The 16,858-nt window shown below is 41.3% G+C and overlaps 2 protein-coding genes across 2 annotated transcripts; both read right to left on the bottom strand.

Moving 5' to 3' along the window:
* Nucleotides 1-63: 63 nt before the first annotated feature.
* On the bottom strand, nucleotides 64-10,236 carry smc2 (structural maintenance of chromosomes 2). Its single transcript, XM_034203339.1, has 25 exons — nucleotides 9,903-10,236; nucleotides 9,096-9,245; nucleotides 8,873-8,995; nucleotides 8,750-8,788; nucleotides 8,538-8,648; nucleotides 8,362-8,406; nucleotides 8,019-8,252; nucleotides 7,653-7,802; nucleotides 7,280-7,513; nucleotides 6,893-7,052; nucleotides 6,655-6,772; nucleotides 6,136-6,274; nucleotides 5,921-6,040; nucleotides 5,632-5,836; nucleotides 5,302-5,437; nucleotides 4,902-5,026; nucleotides 4,530-4,723; nucleotides 4,300-4,443; nucleotides 4,048-4,122; nucleotides 3,759-3,878; nucleotides 3,436-3,636; nucleotides 3,216-3,332; nucleotides 2,460-2,620; nucleotides 2,189-2,336; nucleotides 64-545 (listed from the first exon to the last, which is right to left on the bottom strand). Exons 1-25 carry the CDS (start codon nucleotides 10,068-10,070, stop codon nucleotides 360-362), a joined length of 3,603 nt encoding a protein of 1,200 aa, XP_034059230.1. The 5' UTR covers nucleotides 10,071-10,236; the 3' UTR covers nucleotides 64-359.
* A 1,790-nt stretch (nucleotides 10,237-12,026) lies between these two features.
* On the bottom strand, nucleotides 12,027-13,378 carry si:dkey-245p14.4 (uncharacterized protein LOC563576 homolog). Its single transcript, XM_034203292.1, has 3 exons — nucleotides 13,258-13,378; nucleotides 12,815-12,993; nucleotides 12,027-12,296 (listed from the first exon to the last, which is right to left on the bottom strand). The coding sequence occupies exons 1-3, from the start codon at nucleotides 13,376-13,378 to the stop codon at nucleotides 12,027-12,029; spliced, it is 570 nt and encodes a 189-aa protein (XP_034059183.1).
* Nucleotides 13,379-16,858: the final 3,480 nt, after the last annotated feature.

The raw sequence follows: 16,858 nt of genomic DNA, 5'->3' as shown, positions 1-16,858 counted from the left end.
TTGGCTTTTAGTTATCTAACATTTAAGGCTGATTCAAGACATGGCAATGTAAAAAACAAAGTCTTTAATATTTGACCTGCTTTATTTAGTTAAAATAATACGTTCAGCTGCATATAAAACTGATGTGTGGCAGAAGGGTATGAAACAGAGGAGACAGGATAGTTGAGAAAGACATTTACAGTTAAAAAGGTTTAAAACACAAAGATGTGAAGACGGTCGTATAAACAACTCTTAAGATTAGGAGAGCAATGCGTGGCAGAGGAAATGGTATACACAGTCCATGACAGAAGTCATTGGCAGATACATTGTTAAGTGATTTGGCTTCGGAAGAAGAATGTTCAGATATTTCAGTGCCATGATTAGCTGATGAGCGGTTTGTTCCTCTTGTCCTTTTGACGCGCCTTGTCTTGTGCTTTATGGGGAAGGTTGACGTCATTCTGGCTGAGCGCAGTCCGAGAAACTGCAGACATGCCGTCAACAAACTTAGTCTTGAAGAGGACGTTGGCGTTGGTAAACATGCCGTCCTTTAGGGACACCACCACAAACTGCAGGGAGAAAATGTACAATCATCAGATTATTGTTGATTGTATTGGCTCCAACACTGTGGAACTCTCTTCCTATAGACATCCGCTCTGCAGTCCCTGTAGAAGCTTTTTTAAAACGACTGAAGACCTACCTTTTCACATTGGCTTTTATTTCTATTTGAAATGTGTGTGATGTGTTCTGTTATGTTTGTTCCTTTCAGAGGCCTGTGCTACGAAGCAGGGTTTTCGCTTAACTTCAGGGAAACCTCCGGCTTTCCGGTCCTACGAAGCTGGTTCTCTTTTTAGCAGGCTAGATCTCCATGGTAACTTGCTGAGCGGCTAACCTGGTCGGGAGCAGGTTAGGTTGCAGGCTAAGAGCTCAACTCAGTGAAAGCACTGCCTGCTGACCAATCAGAGCTCAGTGTGCGGAGTTTAAAGCGATCAAGTCATATTACAGGAGAAAGGAAATACAGAAAAGCTGCCGTCGCAGGAAAGACGGCCGGCAAAAATCAACCGACCGTGTGAACGTGAACATTAATAGAATATCAAATCAAATTTATATAGCACATTTATAAACGATTTTTGGTCGAGCCAAAGTGCTGTACATATAATAAAAATAGCCTACAGTAGAGACACTTTACAGCAAATACAACAGCACAGATTGTTCAGAATATCAGTACTAATCACCTCCTATCTTCAGAGCAATCTGACTGTTATAACATTAGCGTTAAGAACACTTACCACATATCTACCACAACATAAGTAACCGGATCAGAGTAACATTAAGTACAGTCCGCGGCATATCACTTCATAATGTATCATATATTTCCTTATCTGAGTCAGCTGAGCCGTATCTGGCCGTGCAACACTCACAGTGTCACATACTGTATGCAGAAGTATTATTTTAAGCAACACATTAAGTTGACGAAACACTCGAGACAAATGTAATTAAAGTCAAATCGTGTTTTAGACGGGGCAGTGATATCATAAACCTGTTGATGTACGCATTCAAACACTTTTCTTTTGCCAGCTGTATTCACCTTGCAGGTGCAGCTCTGTGGCTTTGATCCTGGATCAAGTGTTTAAGTCATGGATGTTTATTAAAGTTTAACTTCTTCATATTTGACTAATATTATAGTTGACTTTTCATTCAGGAAGTATGACGCTGCGCTGTCAGTACGCTTCTCCATGTTTGTGATTGGTCGAATGCTCCAAATACCACCGCTTTCATGTGAACGCGCACCTAACTAGATAGGAAACGGCTGGCTTGAGCGATCCACTTGATAACCAGCGTCGTAGTACAGTTTAGCGAGAGCGCGTATGTTTTGGATTAGGCCAACCGGCTAACTCAAACATATCCAGGTTAAGTTGAACCGGCTTCGTAGTATAGGCCTCTGGAGTCCACGTGGTCTGTGTTTTGTTTTTATGTTGACCTAACATTTCTGCGTCATGTGGTTATTGTATTCATGTTTCTGTCGTCTTAATTCTAACTGTGGTCTTTACTTGTGAAGCACTTTGTGAATTATATTTCTGTGAAAGGTGCTATAATAAATAAACGTATTATTAGAACCAACCAACACACTATTTACTGTAATGCTTTAACACAATATCATTTGCTTAACTGTATTCAGAGGTTGTTGGAAATTCATATTTTTTGTGTTTACCTGTGAGTGTCTAAAATGTGATCGCAGCATCTGCCCGATGTTCTGTGTGTGTGAGAGATCCAGGGCAGCGTCCACCTCGTCTAAGATGTAGATGGGAGCCGGTTTGAACAGCAGCATGGCCAGGATGAGAGACAGCGCCACCAGAGATCTGAAAACAGAGTGGGCCATTACTCAAAGTGACTTCCTTTTCACCATGGAACCCTTTATATCCATGCCTGTAATACTTTAATAGATACTTCAATTGTGACTGCATTAGAGAACTGTCGCTGACCTTTGCCCCCCGCTGAGCTCGGTGAGGTGTTCCTTCCAGGTGTTGCCCAAGGCCACCTTGAACTCAAGACCTTCCAAGACCCCCCCGCTCTGGACAGGAGCCAGCTTAGCAGTGGCCCCCGGCAGCAGGGTGGAGAAAATAGAGCCAAAGTCCTTGTTTACCTGCAAAGGAAGGGGAACATTTCAAATGACGGTAGAAAAACAGCAAACCAGTGAGGCGGAAAAAACGTCAACAATAACACTGTTCAGTTTCAGATATGAATGACTCATTCTAAAACATAAAGTGATGTATAATGTACAGCAATTAATAACCTCTGAAATGTCCCAGTGGACCAATTAGAATCGAGTATCCAACTAAGCTGTGTAACAATGCAGTCTGGTGCACCCCCATGTTTATTGTCTCTTAATACACAACATCAAAAGACAAATGAAAGAGCAATGAAGGGGAACAATTTAAGTGATGCAGGCTGTATCGCGGACAGACACATTCTGACTATAGAGCCAGGGTCTTGAGGATTTGACTCATAAAAGAGATCTACAATTGAAGGGTCAGAAGTACTCTGTTTTATGTTGCATTAACAAAAGCCTTTTTAGTCTCAGGAGTTTATAAACTGCAAGTTATGAACTTCAGTTTTAAATATAAAATGTTACACAGGTATCCAATCAGTATTGGTTATGAAAGGCAGGTAATAAAGAGTTATTAATGTGAGCTAAAGCCATATTGTGATCCGTGGAAGAAGCAGAAAAGAGAGCAGACCTTCTGCCATGCCACGCTGAGAGCCTCGTTCTTCTTCTGGTCCAGCTCCTCGATCGTCTGCAAGATCTTGGCTTTGTCGTTCTCCACGATCCTCTTCTTCTTCATCAGGTCATTGTACTGCAAGAGGGGAGACGTGTCGGTTAGATGTATGACCTTCTTATCTGCAATGGTAGCTTTTGCATTTGTTGACATAACAATATCCTGAAGTGTTTGCCCCCACCCTCTCCTCGGCCTCGTTCAGCATGTTCATAGCCCTATTGTTGACGTTTCTCTCCAGCTTGCTGGTGGTCTCCTCCAGCTTCTTCAGCCGCTGACCCGCCTCTTTGGGGTTGTTGGTCTTAAAGTCATACGAGGTGTTGGGCTGGCCGAAGAACTGACGCTCCGACCGGATCCAGTCATGTTCCTCCAGCATCCGAGTCACCTGGAGGGAGAACGTACGATGAGGGTGAGACACGATGGAACACTCAGGGAGAGATTGAGTTTCTGTGTGTGTGTGTGTGTGTGTCTGTGTGTCTGTGTGTGTGTGTGTCTGTGTGTGTGTACCTTGTCAGCAGCTTCCTGGCTGTCTTTGCGGTGCTTGCTAATGTTGTGTTCCTGTTCCTTGATCTTCAGCTGGACTTCATTGTTCTGCTCGCTTATTTTATTGGCCTCTGAGCTCTTACCCTGGAACAATCAATTGGATACAAATGATCAAAGAAGTTGCAGTAGACATTTAAGAAAGTGAAAAAGATGACTGAGGAAACTGAATCTGTAATAAAAAGACATTCTGTCTCTCAATGAAACACGTGTAAGCTTCTCGAATGAGGCACTAAGGGAAACTAAGTGTAATCACCTTGAGCTCTTTGTCCTCAGCCATGATGCCTTCCTTCTGTCGGGCCAGCTCCTCCTGGGCCGTACGCACTGCCTCCTGCGCGGCAACAGGAGATCAGGTTACAGAGGGAAAGGAAATGACATGAGTAGTTGAGTGCCTACTTGATGAATTATTCACTAGATATTGGATTGTAATCATAAACGGTTACCTAAACAGACATTTGATTTGCCTTCATCACTCTTCTGAACATTAATCCAGAGAACATGTACATACCTTGTTCTGTGACACGGTGCAGGCCATGCTGTCGATCTGCTCCTGGATGGCCTTAGTGGCTTCATCTACAGCCTGGATCTGCTGCTCGTACCCAGCCTGCTCCCTGCGCAGCTCCTCCAGCTCCAGAGCCACGGACTCAGACTCCTGCACACATCAGCAAGAGGAGACAAGTCAGTGCATGGATTCACGGTCACATGGCTGTTAGAGACGGCATGGAGAGAGCTACTGACCTGCTGCTTCTGCTTCAGCTTCTTGTTGAAGGTGTCAGCTTTGGCTTTGGCAGCATTGAGGTTCTGCTGAGCGGCTTTCAGCTCCTTCTCCCTCTCGGCCCCAGCATTCTTCATCTTGTTCTCCAGCACCTTGTACTTCTCTTCAGCCCGTTTCTGAACATCCTTGGTGACGCGCAGAGTCTCCTCACTCTCCTCTGTTTAAGCAAACAATGACAAAAAACACAATGAAACAAAAAGGACATTAAATCAGGATCTAAGTATTGTTTTAGTTTCAAGTTCCTATTAGACCCTTCCCAGATCTAATGAATATCTGTGTACAGTATATTTGTTGTATTTCGTTATTTTAAACTGTGTAGATGTTAGCAGTCTTACCGATGGCCTTGCGCAGCCGCTCCAGCTCCTCCTGCTGCTGGTGGAAGGAGCTCTGCTGCAGCTTGGTCTGCAGGATCTGCTCCTCCTCCACCTTCAGCTCATACTGCTGCTTCAGATGTCGGTACCTGGAGGGACAACAGGCAGTGAGTAAAACAGAAGACACGTGGCCCCGAGTTGCAGGATTTATTTAGCGCATGATAGACGACGCCTCGGATACGTTTCCCCCTTGCAAGTGTACAAATCCAGTTGTCAGCTCTATCTGGTGAACAAACTAATTCAAAGGTTGACGTAGTTTCTACATTTCATAACTTATCTGCCTGGAGTAAGATGTAGCTGAGCCGACTCATTGTTTACTAGCTCTAATCAGACTCATTTCATACGGTCATGTGAGCCTGCTTACTTCTCTGCAGTTCCCTTCAGGCTGGCCAGTTGTCGTTCAATGTCCTGAAGCTGGGCCTCGTTTTCATTCAAGTTGTCCCGAACCTCCTTCAGTTCCTGGAGGCTGGTCAGAACAGACACTGACTGGGAGCGAGAGCCTGGAAGAGCAAAGAAGCAGGGGGAAGAGTCCATTGCGCTGTTTTATGAGTCATTCAAGCCAAAACTGTTATTCCAGGTCTGATGTTCCAAAGCAAACATGACTGTAAGCAATACACAAAACATTAAGATGTCAAGGATACTTTTCGTAACTGCACATGACACTATCTAGTATATGGCACCGCCTTGTTCTCACCTCCACTCAGAGTTCCCTGTGGGTCGAAGATGTCCCCTCCGAGAGTGACAGTCTTGGTCATCACCTGCTTATCAAAAGCCACTCTCTTAGCGTCGTCCAGGGAGTCGCACACCAGAGTGGAGCCGAAGACGTACTCCATGGCCTTCCGCAGGTCTGACTCGTAGCCCACCAGGGACAGGGCGGTGTGGACGTTGTCCTTTCCGACCTGACAGAATGGGGACAGAGACGAGTTAGGGCGGGTAGTCATGTTTATTCCATCTCAAAAGCAGGTGGAGTGCATGTCTCTCACCAGGCTCTTGGCGGCGTTCACCACTTTGTCGTTGAGTGTCTTGGCTGAGATCTTGTTCAGGGGAATGATGGTGTACCTCCGCTGCAGCTCCCCCTTCTCCAACAGCTTTTTACCTGTCACCTGGGAAAAGACAAAAACCACACACCAACTCAGGTGAATATGAAATAATATAAACCCGTATTGCACTGAAATAACATCACCACTAACACACATACCTCTGTGTCAACAATAATGTTATAGAGCCGTCCTCCTGCCACCACCTCCAGTCCCGTTGCGTAGGAGAGGTCCCGCACGGTGATCAGGTTAGCTAGCAGCCCCTTCACTTTGCTGCGGTCCCAGCCTCGCTCTGGGTCCCTATAGAGAAGCAGAAAACACATCAAATACTTAATGAACGTTAAAAGCTCAAACTCTTATCCGGGCCCACGCTACATGAATGTGGCAAGTACTTGAATTTGCTTATATTATTGGTAAAGTGTTCCTCTTAAAGTAGTGTGTTCTTACATGATAAAAATAAGCATTGAATCATCTTGTTTGGTCATCTCATTAAACTGTAGGTGTTTGCTTTGAAACATCACGAAAGTTGAGTTTCTCAGTAACGGTTTGTCAGTGCTAATAAATCATTTGGGAACAATTATTTTGCCCTAAAATTGGTTATTATCAGGAGGAAACAAAAGTAGGAACATATATTTTTGTACAGTTAAATAGATAAGAAAATGCATCTGACAAATCCTTACTTGTAGTCGAAGCGCAAGTTGGGGAAGCGAGACATGAGTCTCTCGTAGGTCTCTTTAAGTTTAGCAACGTCTCTAGACAGCTGCCTTCTTTTGTCCAGCAGATTCTCCTCTTTCCCCTCTGCATGAAGGCAGAAATGAAAGCACAGTTAGCTAATGTTAGTGCAACATGTAAACACAATGAGTGTTAGCTGTCATGAGTAGAAGGGGTAGCCTGCATGCACGGCTCTTCACACAGTACCTTCATAGTTGAGTTTAGCTAGCTCAGCCTGTAGCTTCTCCCTGTTGCTTCTGACCGCCTGCAGGCTGTCCTGGTCCTTCTTGTAGCCATCGTCCATCTTTTTCACCTCCGCCTGTTTGGTCTTCAGCTCCGCCTGGGCATGCTTCAGGGTCATCTGGGCCTGGAGGAAACAAACAGACCGTTGAACAATCTTAGAAATCAACTGAAAAAGAATAAAGTACTTTCTCAACACCAAACCGTTTTAGAATCAGCTGGCCTGTGCTGAATTATTCATGCTAATAAGAAGTCTGTACTAAAAACTTACTGTCAAATATAAACAGACAACCTTGAAAATCAAACATGAAACATCCCTTCCCCAGGAGATATGATAAGGTTTGTCTTCCTCACCTGCTTGGCCTCAGTATCTGCTTTGCTCGTGTCATTCTTGCAGGTCATCATCTGCCCGGCCAGTGTGGCCTCCTCTCCGTCCTCATTGGTGGAGAGGCCAGCGGACACCGCCCTGAAGTGCTGCTCAGCTGCCTCCAGGGCTGCACCGTCCTTCTGTCCCTCGTCCTGTAGTGTCTTAAGCTGCTCCGTCCATGTAGAAACCTCCTTTTCTTTTACCACAAGCATTTTCTTGTCCTAAGGATGAGGAAAACAACAGCTGATCAAGGTCCTGGAACCTTCACTTTTGCAGTTAGCCTTTGTTGTAAGGGATGTCAACGTGCTAAAAGAAAAACAACTCAAAGGAGCAAATACAAAATATAAATTGTCCCAGTACCTCAACCATACTCTTGACAAGTTCCTTCCTCTTCTTGGTTTCGTCTGTGACATTTTGTTTTTTCAGGTCGAGTGCACTCTGAGCTTTTGCATCCACACGCTGCATGTCAGCTAGAGACTCTTCCAGGGTCTTCAATACCCCGTGCACCTCCTGCAAACAGCACATAAACATCAAATACAAAGCAATGACACAATTCTTCTGCATTAAGGTTGGATCAAAACATTAAAATACAAAAAATGCATTTTGATGAGCTCCAGATCATTTTGAACACTTCTTTCATTACAGCTAAGAGGGTCACTCGGGAGAAAGGATTCAAAAGTTCAACAAATCTACTTGGGACTAATGTTGGAAATAGAATCAGTCTACCTGGTCTCTTTTCTTCTGCAGTTCATGAATCTGGGCGGAAAGCTCCTGGACTTTGCTCTCATTCTCAGCCATGCTTGCTTGCATCTTGGTGATGTTGTCCTGCATCACCTTCAGATTCTCGGCTGACTTCACCTTTGTTTCCTCGGCACACACAAACAGCCAGGCCACGTAGAGCCGGGACAGGTGCTGGATCTCACGCATGAGCTTCTGGTACTCCAAGTATGATGATCGCTCCTGCAGAGGGAGGAAGAGTTTGAAAAAAGAAAGAAATGGTGTTAATAAAAACATATTGTTTCCTAGATAATGCAACATGTGTTACATATTGATTTTGCAGTGAACCTACCTCTTGGAGTTTGTTCATGGTTGGAGTAATTTCCTCATCCAAAATCTTAAGAGTAAAGAAAGACGAAAAGAAGATTAGGAAAAAAAAGGCTTTTTAATTTGTAATTGACATTGAAGCAGCTTCCCAGGATCCACAGAGATACATTGGTTAAAAATAAGTGTTATTTTCTGACATACTGTCTGAATCTCCTTCAGCTTGGCCTCCTTCTTCTCAATGGTTTTCTGAGCGCCAAGCTTTTTGCATTCATACATCCTGGTTCCCGCTGCCTCTTCAATCATGGCAAGGATCTGAAAGCAAAAAGGGGTTATTGGACGAGTTGAAAAAAGGCAGGTAACGTGTATGGAATAGTACAGATGGTGAGATTGTTGACAACGTGTGTATGCTTTACCTCTGGTGGCTTCATGTTTAGAACTTTGGTGATCCTTCCCTACATTATTGGAAACATCACATGATATTAAATACTGTAGAAGTGCTACAAAGTATGAACACGACCATGCTGCACAAGACTGACCTGCATGATGAGAAAATGTGGGTTGTTGACGTTGAGGCCAACAGAGCAGAACAAGTCCTGCACCCTGGTGTTGTTGGCATTGACTCCATTGATGAGGTACTTGTTCCTGCCACCAATTACCACCTTAAAAGGAAGATTTATGACAAAGTTTAAGTGTTGGAGTTGTACCCAATAACCTTGTTTAACCAATTAGAGAGCATTTTGTATCCATTTGTTTGCCAACCTGTCTGGTGATGGTGATCTCATCATGGGTTTCGAACCCCAGAGGACTCTGGCTTTTATTGGAGTTGTCAAAGGTAATAGACACAGTGGCCTTGGTGATGCCACCCTGTCCGTTCTTGTACACCAAGTCCTGGAGGTTGGAGGCTCGCACCTATCAAGTGAAAATGAAAGAAGAATTCTTGAGATTTTGTAGTAGTACATAGAGAAAAAGAAAACATTGAATTCTTACTTTTTAAATCAATATTTAAAAAGCAAACGGAGAAACACCAATATGATTTGTATATGCAATGCATACTATTTGTATACATGTGTAGTTTTTGTATGTTCTTAATCTGTGAATTTTTGTATTTACACAGTTGTGTCTTTACCCAAATATATGTTTTATGTTTGCCATTTGTGTTTGCTGTAAAGCCTAATTTATTCTCTTAAACCTTTATATGGATCAAATTGCGTGATGTACATCTTAAAATTAGGACCACAGAAATATAAAAAAAGATAGACTAGAGAGATACTTTATTTATCCCAAATTGGGAAATGATTGTCATTTTAACAGTCAATCTACAGGAATTACAAACTTAATTAAAAAAATAGAATAAAATACCAATACACAAATGTTTAAAAAACAATATATACATAGTAAAATATACACTAGAATACTCTCTAATAATATACCAATCTACCGAACATATGACAAAGTACAGTAGCTTGAAATTAAAAGTAAATCCTACTTCCGCCAAACCAAACTCTACAACAAGGCCAAGACTCAGCAACATTTAGCACAGGACTTTGAATCTGATAGCACACTTACATGGCTGAGGTTGGTGATACCCAAAAGGAAACAAATAGAGTCCAAGATGTTGGACTTCCCGCTGCCATTGAGTCCTGTGATGGCGTTGAACAGCGGGTCAAAGCCGTTGATCTCCGTCCTCTGTGCGTAGGATTTGAATCCTTCAAGAATAATAGACTTGATGTGCATCTTGAGGCTTCAGTCCTGTTCCCGCACACTCCGGAGAAAAGATTTGAGGTTCTTTGAAAACCAAATCGGTAACTTAAAAGTTGAAGCACTAGGTAAATTGCCCAGTGTTTACAACCGTCAACAGGAAAACTCGCTCCTCTCTCTTCTCACTTGAATTTTGGCGGCAGGTAAGACCCGCTAGGCTGTCCTCTTTGTGCCGGGGACGGGACGAAAACATACATAGATAATCTTTACACGCTTCGTGCACATTGTCGATGTATTAATCAATACATTCATATGACCGATTCGCAGTCTAAAAATAATATGCCAGGAACATACTTACATTTATATTTAAGTTTATTTTCGTCAGGCATATCTAAGGCTACTAAGTGTAAGTGCTCCGTGTCTTGTGTAGCAATGTTTTGGCGCCATCTGTAGGTAGTAAGCTGAACCACAGGTAGAGGAAAAAATAATAGGTTCAAATTAATAGTATTGCTTTCAACTAACCTAACACAATTATGTGGGGCCTGTTGACATAATACATTTAATTAAAGTAAATGTTTTATGTCTTACCATAATGTATAACACAGATTTATATATTAGTCATGTCTAACAATCCCAGTTTCTCGACAGAAGAAACGTGAGCAATTAATTCATATTTCTAAATATACAACTTTTAAACCTATATGATTTGTATAAAATATTTTAAACTAAACATTTTCAAATGGGCTAAAGCGATAAGATAATTTAGATAATTACAATATTTCAGCAGACCTCAAAGATTTTTGTTTTTGTTATTCTTCTTTCCTGTCCCTATAGGCCTACATTTTTATTTTCCTGAGTGCATATACACAGTTTTATAGTTTTATAATAAAATCAGGGGGTATTATAGTGTATAACTAAACCCATACTTCTTTGTGGCCCAAATGTTTTAAAGATATGGTTTGATATGGAATAAACCAGGGGTGTCCCAACTACGGCCCAGGGGCCAAATGCGGCCCTGCAGGCCATTTTGAATCGGCCCTCAGCAAATTCAAAAAGTATAATGGAGTAGGCTATGGCCCGAAAATGAAACTTGTGCTTGTCTTGTATTGTACTAGATGAAAACAGATATTACACAGTATTCATGTGTTAAGAAGCCCACTCTTCAAACAAATTCAGTCAATTAAAGTTGAAAACATTTTCTATCAAATCTAAGTTGATAAGAAAAAAGCCCAATAACTTATTTTCATTACACCCTTGAAATAAACCCTTCATATTTCCTCTTATGCAATCTGAGGCTCCTGTTTTAATGAATAAGCTGCTAACAAAATTAATGAAACCCTATGGAGAGCTGTGATATAGGCTGCTGTTTTCCTTAAAGCATATTCAAGCATTAAGCATCATTTACCTACATTTGATTGATTTAGCTGACTTTTAACTTAACTTATGAGGCAGTATACCTCACGGTCCCTTCGTATATTTGCATGTGGCCCTCTGTGAAAAAGGTTTGGACGCCCCTGGAATAAGCCCTTAAATATACACAAAATGTGAGTATATTTGAATTTTAAAGAATATAATGTTCCCTCAGGATGTTAAAACTCTGAATTCCCCCCTCCTCAAGTTAGTTGCCAAACTGAAGTCATGTGGGGAAAATAGGGCACAACAACTCAGAGAAAGGTAAGAAATGTGTAGTTATTTTATTTGTTCTCAATTTGAAATGGACATTTATACAATAGCACTGAGAATAGAATACTTTCAGGGATAAGTCATGAAATTATCACAGTACAGGATTGTACTTTCGAAAAACACTTAGCGCCCTAACACTTGCATTTGCAAGTATTTGCGAGTATTGATGCAAAATATATTTCATGGTAAATAAGCCCTTTTGTTGTAACAGATTCCACAATACTACACCCATTTCACACTTCCTTCTCAACACAGGTTTTTACATACACACATACACGTTAAATGACACACAATCATTGCGTCATTCCATTATGCATCCAGAGGCACGGGACACATGGACAGACAAACCAAATTGACAGCATAGAAGCAAATCTGTGTTAGCACAACACAGTCTCCTCTGTTAGAGTAGAAGGAGGTGGGCGTGATGTAGGCCCAGTCAAAGTTCCGCAGGTTTAGTGGCTTCTGGCAGTGCTGTTCGCTGAGAGCAAACAGGGCACGCACAAACGAGTATTTGGCCGAGCAGCTGACGGCCGTCACTGTACGGACCTTGTCAAAGTGCAGCAGGAAACAGGGGTCATCCTGGAGACACAAAATGAGAAAGCATTAGCCATATGAAAAGATAAATAAAAAGCCTTCTGGTAATCTATTTTAAAACCAGAGGTAACACAATTATTTAAAAGAAAGCCGTGTTACCACAATTAAAATGAAATGTGACAAGAAACTATTGGCAAATTGACGTACATTTAAAAGGGAATGGCCTGGTAGGCAATGGAAGCATACATATGCGATAATGTTTTTGATAAACATTTCAGCAGATTTCCAGCACACTACATTTTGTAATAAAAAACTTTCCACGTCTATAAAGGCTTTCCGAGAGATGACATTAATTGATCCCCAGCTGGGAAGCTTGAAACCATATGGACTTTGAGTTAAGATGTGTTTAATCAAGTCCAAATAACATTTTACAAATTAAGATAATTGGTGGTTGTGCATATAAAAGTTTTATGATTATATATAGTAATCATTTGTATAGAAAACAATGGTAGATAATGCAGAAATTAGCAATGAAAAGCACATGTGATCAAATTGTTAATTACCACATCAGCATCGCGTCCGTCAACAAGAATCAGGTCCTGCAGGGACCAAACCTCCGCCTTCCTGTAGCACTCCTGTATGCTGGAGCGTTCGGTGTGGGACCCTTTGGATCCAGATTTCATGGCCGTCTGAGATATCTGACATCGCACTATACATAACTGCACTAATTTATTTTTAGCAACTGCAAAAAGTAAAACAACAAAGGTTTTTGTTGGTATTTTTGCACATAAATAGGCACACTGCAGCACCAGACAGTCCATCTGCAGCAAAAGTATAACCTTGACTTCTCAGGCCTCATAGGCCAGGCAAAGTACACATTCAGTACATTTCCCTACAGATTATCTACAGCAAGATAATGGTCTGTAACCTGTAACAGAACATTCCACTCAGCATGGTTGACACTTAAAAATGCTTTCATAAGAGAACCTGTTAAAAAGCTTTTTACCTGAGACACAAAGAAAATGTCTTCCGTGTGTTGGCTCTTCAATCTCAATATACTCCACCAGTGACTGTTTTGAAGGTCGGAATAAAACTCTCTGCATCTCCTCCCTCAGAAGAGACGACATCACTGGAAAGAGGATCAGATGGTGAGAAAAAGCTCAAAACAGAAGCAATAAGCAGGAAAGACACAAGAGAGATGAGAAATTCAAGAGATCACTGAAACCTGGCAGTGGTGGGATGGGAGGCGCTTTCCTCTTGTCAGACCACGTGAAAAGTATGTGGTTATGTGTGAAATGAGCTCCCTCTCACACACACACTCCAGTGTGGGGCGTTCCATTTTTGATGGTATATATGTTGATGTTTCATTAAAGTACTGCCTTCATAACAACTCGCCCAGAAGGGATTTATTAGAAAGGTTGGAATCAAAGGCCAATCGCTTCATCATTTCATCCTTTTATTGCTTCAATTAAGATCCATTAAGAAGATGATCCTGATGTTTCCTGCAAATATGGATTTTAGTCCTGAAATTGTGTTTACTTATAGTCATAAAGACACAAACAGTACTTTATCCTGGTATTATGTAGTTATAGTCTTCCTCACAACACATATACGGTCTCTTTCTTTCCGTCTCTCTGTCTCCACTCACTCACATATAGATGTTGATATATAATGTGGCAAAGCGCCCAATGTTTGTCTGTGATTAAATGTTGTTGTGTGGGAAAAGGATGTCCCACAGCACTCTGCATGGTTTCCATTACCAATTCAATCTCTGAGAACAGGTACAAGTGGGGTAAAGCACTTAAATGGAAGGATTTTACAAGCACACAAAGTATACTTCTTTAGGGACCATGGCTCCATTAAAATATATGCTAAAGTAGATGCACTGCTAAAAAGAACAGAATAGTACAGAGAGGAAAACAAATCAGTTCAGTTTGTGAGAGGCGGATTGAAACAATGTGGGAATACTTTTCCATAAACAAACCTCATAATGAACCAGACCAAAGCTCTGATTTGATTTGTTTGAAAGAAAAAGTGTGGGTCCATTGGATTTGTCACATTTGTGAAAACAAAGATGGGTTGCTCCATAGCTAAGTGCGTTATTGTTGTTGTTGTTGATGGTTTCTGCGGGTGTTCATTGGAAAGGCTTTATGCCTCTGAGATGGAAAGATGAGCGGAGGAGCAGGAAGTAAGTAGCAGAGGAAATATACAAGTGTTGAATCTCATGAATAACACATGAGGTTTATTGTACTTATTCAATCTTCAACCCCAGCATGTTGTTCATGAGCATTAAAAGGATTCTCATTTACAAGAGTTGGAGGAATCCCAAAATAGGCAAGGCTTCAATATGTCTGTATTTGTTAGACAGTAGTGTGCTTGTCATAAAGCATTCCCATAATCCCTGACTTTGTTTAGACCTGCAGGAGAGTAGCTATAAACCAAACATACAGCAATTATAATACATAAGGCTATATGGGAGGGGGTTAGAAAGAGAAGGACGTGTGATTTGAAAATGATTAAGAGGAGGTGTATCAGTCAGAGAACCTGGCAGCAAGGATGACATTAAGATCTGAGTAACACTGTAAGGATGGATAACATTGGGGAAGAAAGAAGAGGATGAAATTATGAAGAATAAAGAAAGGGAAGAAGTATTCAAAAATGATCAAGAAACAGGAACACCAGAAAGGATGGAGAGCAATGACACGGCAATGGGGAAAAGGAGAAGGAAGAAAACATTAAGGATCGTCAAAAAAAAGAAGGAATAAATATGAATAACAGGAAGCGGTGCTGAGTGCAGGGGTTGTGGAAAAAAGATAAGAAAAGGGGGCCAGTCGTTAACGGCTAATCCGAACAAATCCAAAGAGAACTGAAAATGATGACAGAGAAAAGAGGAAAAGCGAGGGGGCAGGCTGAGTTCACAGAGAGGAAGGAAATGGGGGGAGGGAGATAATCTACAAAGGTGTGGAGGAATTATGGGTCCATGCAGGAGTAAAGACTGAATGAGGATGGCACTGTTATACATTAAACTCAAGGAGAATAACACCAGTGTGATTTCGGTGAGATTATGAAAATGGTGGTCCAAAATTACAGAGGGGGTGCCAAAGCACCAGCTCTGACACATTTAGAAGCACTCGTTTAATTGTATACACCAAGAATCCAAAGTAAAAGGATTTTGTTTGCTTAAACTAAAGGAAATAACTAACACTAGTGTGATTTCGGTAAGATTATGACCACATGGTCAAAAGCTACAGAGGCGATGCCAAATCCGGCAGGACCAACAGCTATCCCATCATCATTTTGGATTGCTCACTTGGAAAATTCCTAAAAAAGGACATTTCTGTAATAGCTTTACCTTTCACAAGAAAAGATAACAATGTTTTCCTAAATGCAGTCAGGAAACATGTTTATGTTGTATCCATAAACCTGGATGTTATTCTGAAGTGACAAGAAATAATTTCAGACTTAAACGTTTCAGTAATGAAGCCTCTGAACAATATACTTAAAACGTAATGCATTAAATAGGAGCAAAGGACTCTAAATGCACTTCCACTAAAAAGAATATGAACAATTTATTAGTAGCTATTGTACTGTGGCAGATATTGATAAAGAAAAGTTGACATTACTTGTTGTAATGTGTTTTGACATCAATGTAAACACACACAAACACAAGGATTGTGGAAGTTGATTTACCCACACAGCCACACAAAACGTATAACTTTTCTGATAATGGCCTCATATCATTTAAATTGTGCTGCACTGATGTAATAAGATGTGTATCTTCTACTCTAGCAGGACTGGCACAGGTAAAAACTCCAGGTCTGTTATAGGCTGCACACATTTGGCAACAATTAAGCTATTGCTTTGGATTTAGTTTTAAGATCAGGATTTGTCTGTACCCGACCAGTCTCCTCTGTCATCTCTTTTTCAATATTTTTTATGAATTTTTGTATTTATCCAGAAATATATTGTAAACTCATTATAATCAATAATGCACTATCATTCAACAAAAATCACATCGTCGTTTGAAGAGAATGTGAAATTCACCTCTAATCCGTAGGCTAATTCATAGGAAAGGTTTCTAAAGGTCAACAGGTGCAATAATTTTAATGTCGGGGAACTACTACACAATATAACGTCACAGTCTATAGAGCTCCTGATTGGTTGTCAATGAAAGGGGAAACCCCCTGCCATCCGGAACGCAGGGCCATCCCTACCCTGCCTGCAACCTTCTGGCGACCGTCCAATGTCACATTCACAGCCAACTCGCTGTAACATGTATTTCCCGAAAAATAATACGGTGGTGTTAAATATGCATATTAGTAAAATTGTGAATATAAATAAAAACAAGGTGGCATTGAATGCATTTTAAGTAGTAGGCCTATCTATTTAAAGGAATATCCTATTCGGCATAGTATCCGCCATGCTCGCTTTAGGTGCATTCATTTGAAAGCCAGGACGCACGATCTCAATCTTCCTTTTATACATTTTCTATCATAATAAAAACTATATGGCACTGACAGTCGATTGGTCTGACTGGGAAAGCGAGAAAAACAAGCGGAGTCATTTCCCCGGTGAAGATCACTCAGCGATCTGCTGCTAGTGTACTG

This window comes from Gymnodraco acuticeps, unplaced genomic scaffold (assembly GCF_902827175.1).
Source record: "Gymnodraco acuticeps unplaced genomic scaffold, fGymAcu1.1, whole genome shotgun sequence".
Lineage (NCBI taxonomy): Eukaryota > Metazoa > Chordata > Actinopteri > Perciformes > Bathydraconidae > Gymnodraco > Gymnodraco acuticeps.
Note: the sequence above shows the minus strand (reverse complement) of the source record. Positions and strands in the feature narration are given on the sequence as shown.

Bases quoted from the DNA above. Each gene is read 5' to 3' on its own strand.
- smc2 (XM_034203339.1), bottom strand. From the start codon at position 10,070: ATGCACATCAAGTCTATTATTCTTGAAGGATTCAAATCCTACGCACAG. The intron at 8,253-8,361 runs GTAGGTTCACTG...CTCCCTCTGCAG, and splicing joins CCATGAACAAACTCCAAGAG to GAGCGATCATCATACTTGGA. The intron at 6,773-6,892 runs GTACTGTGTGAA...GCCTTCATGCAG, and splicing joins AGCTAAACTCAACTATGAAG to AGGGGAAAGAGGAGAATCTG.
- si:dkey-245p14.4 (XM_034203292.1), bottom strand. From the start codon at position 13,378: ATGTCGTCTCTTCTGAGGGAGGAGATGCAGAGAGTTTTATTCCGACCT. The intron at 12,994-13,257 runs GTAAAAAGCTTT...TACTTTTTGCAG, and splicing joins ACATTTTCTTTGTGTCTCAG to TTGCTAAAAATAAATTAGTG. The intron at 12,297-12,814 runs GTAATTAACAAT...TTGTGTCTCCAG, and splicing joins ACGGACGCGATGCTGATGTG to GATGACCCCTGTTTCCTGCT.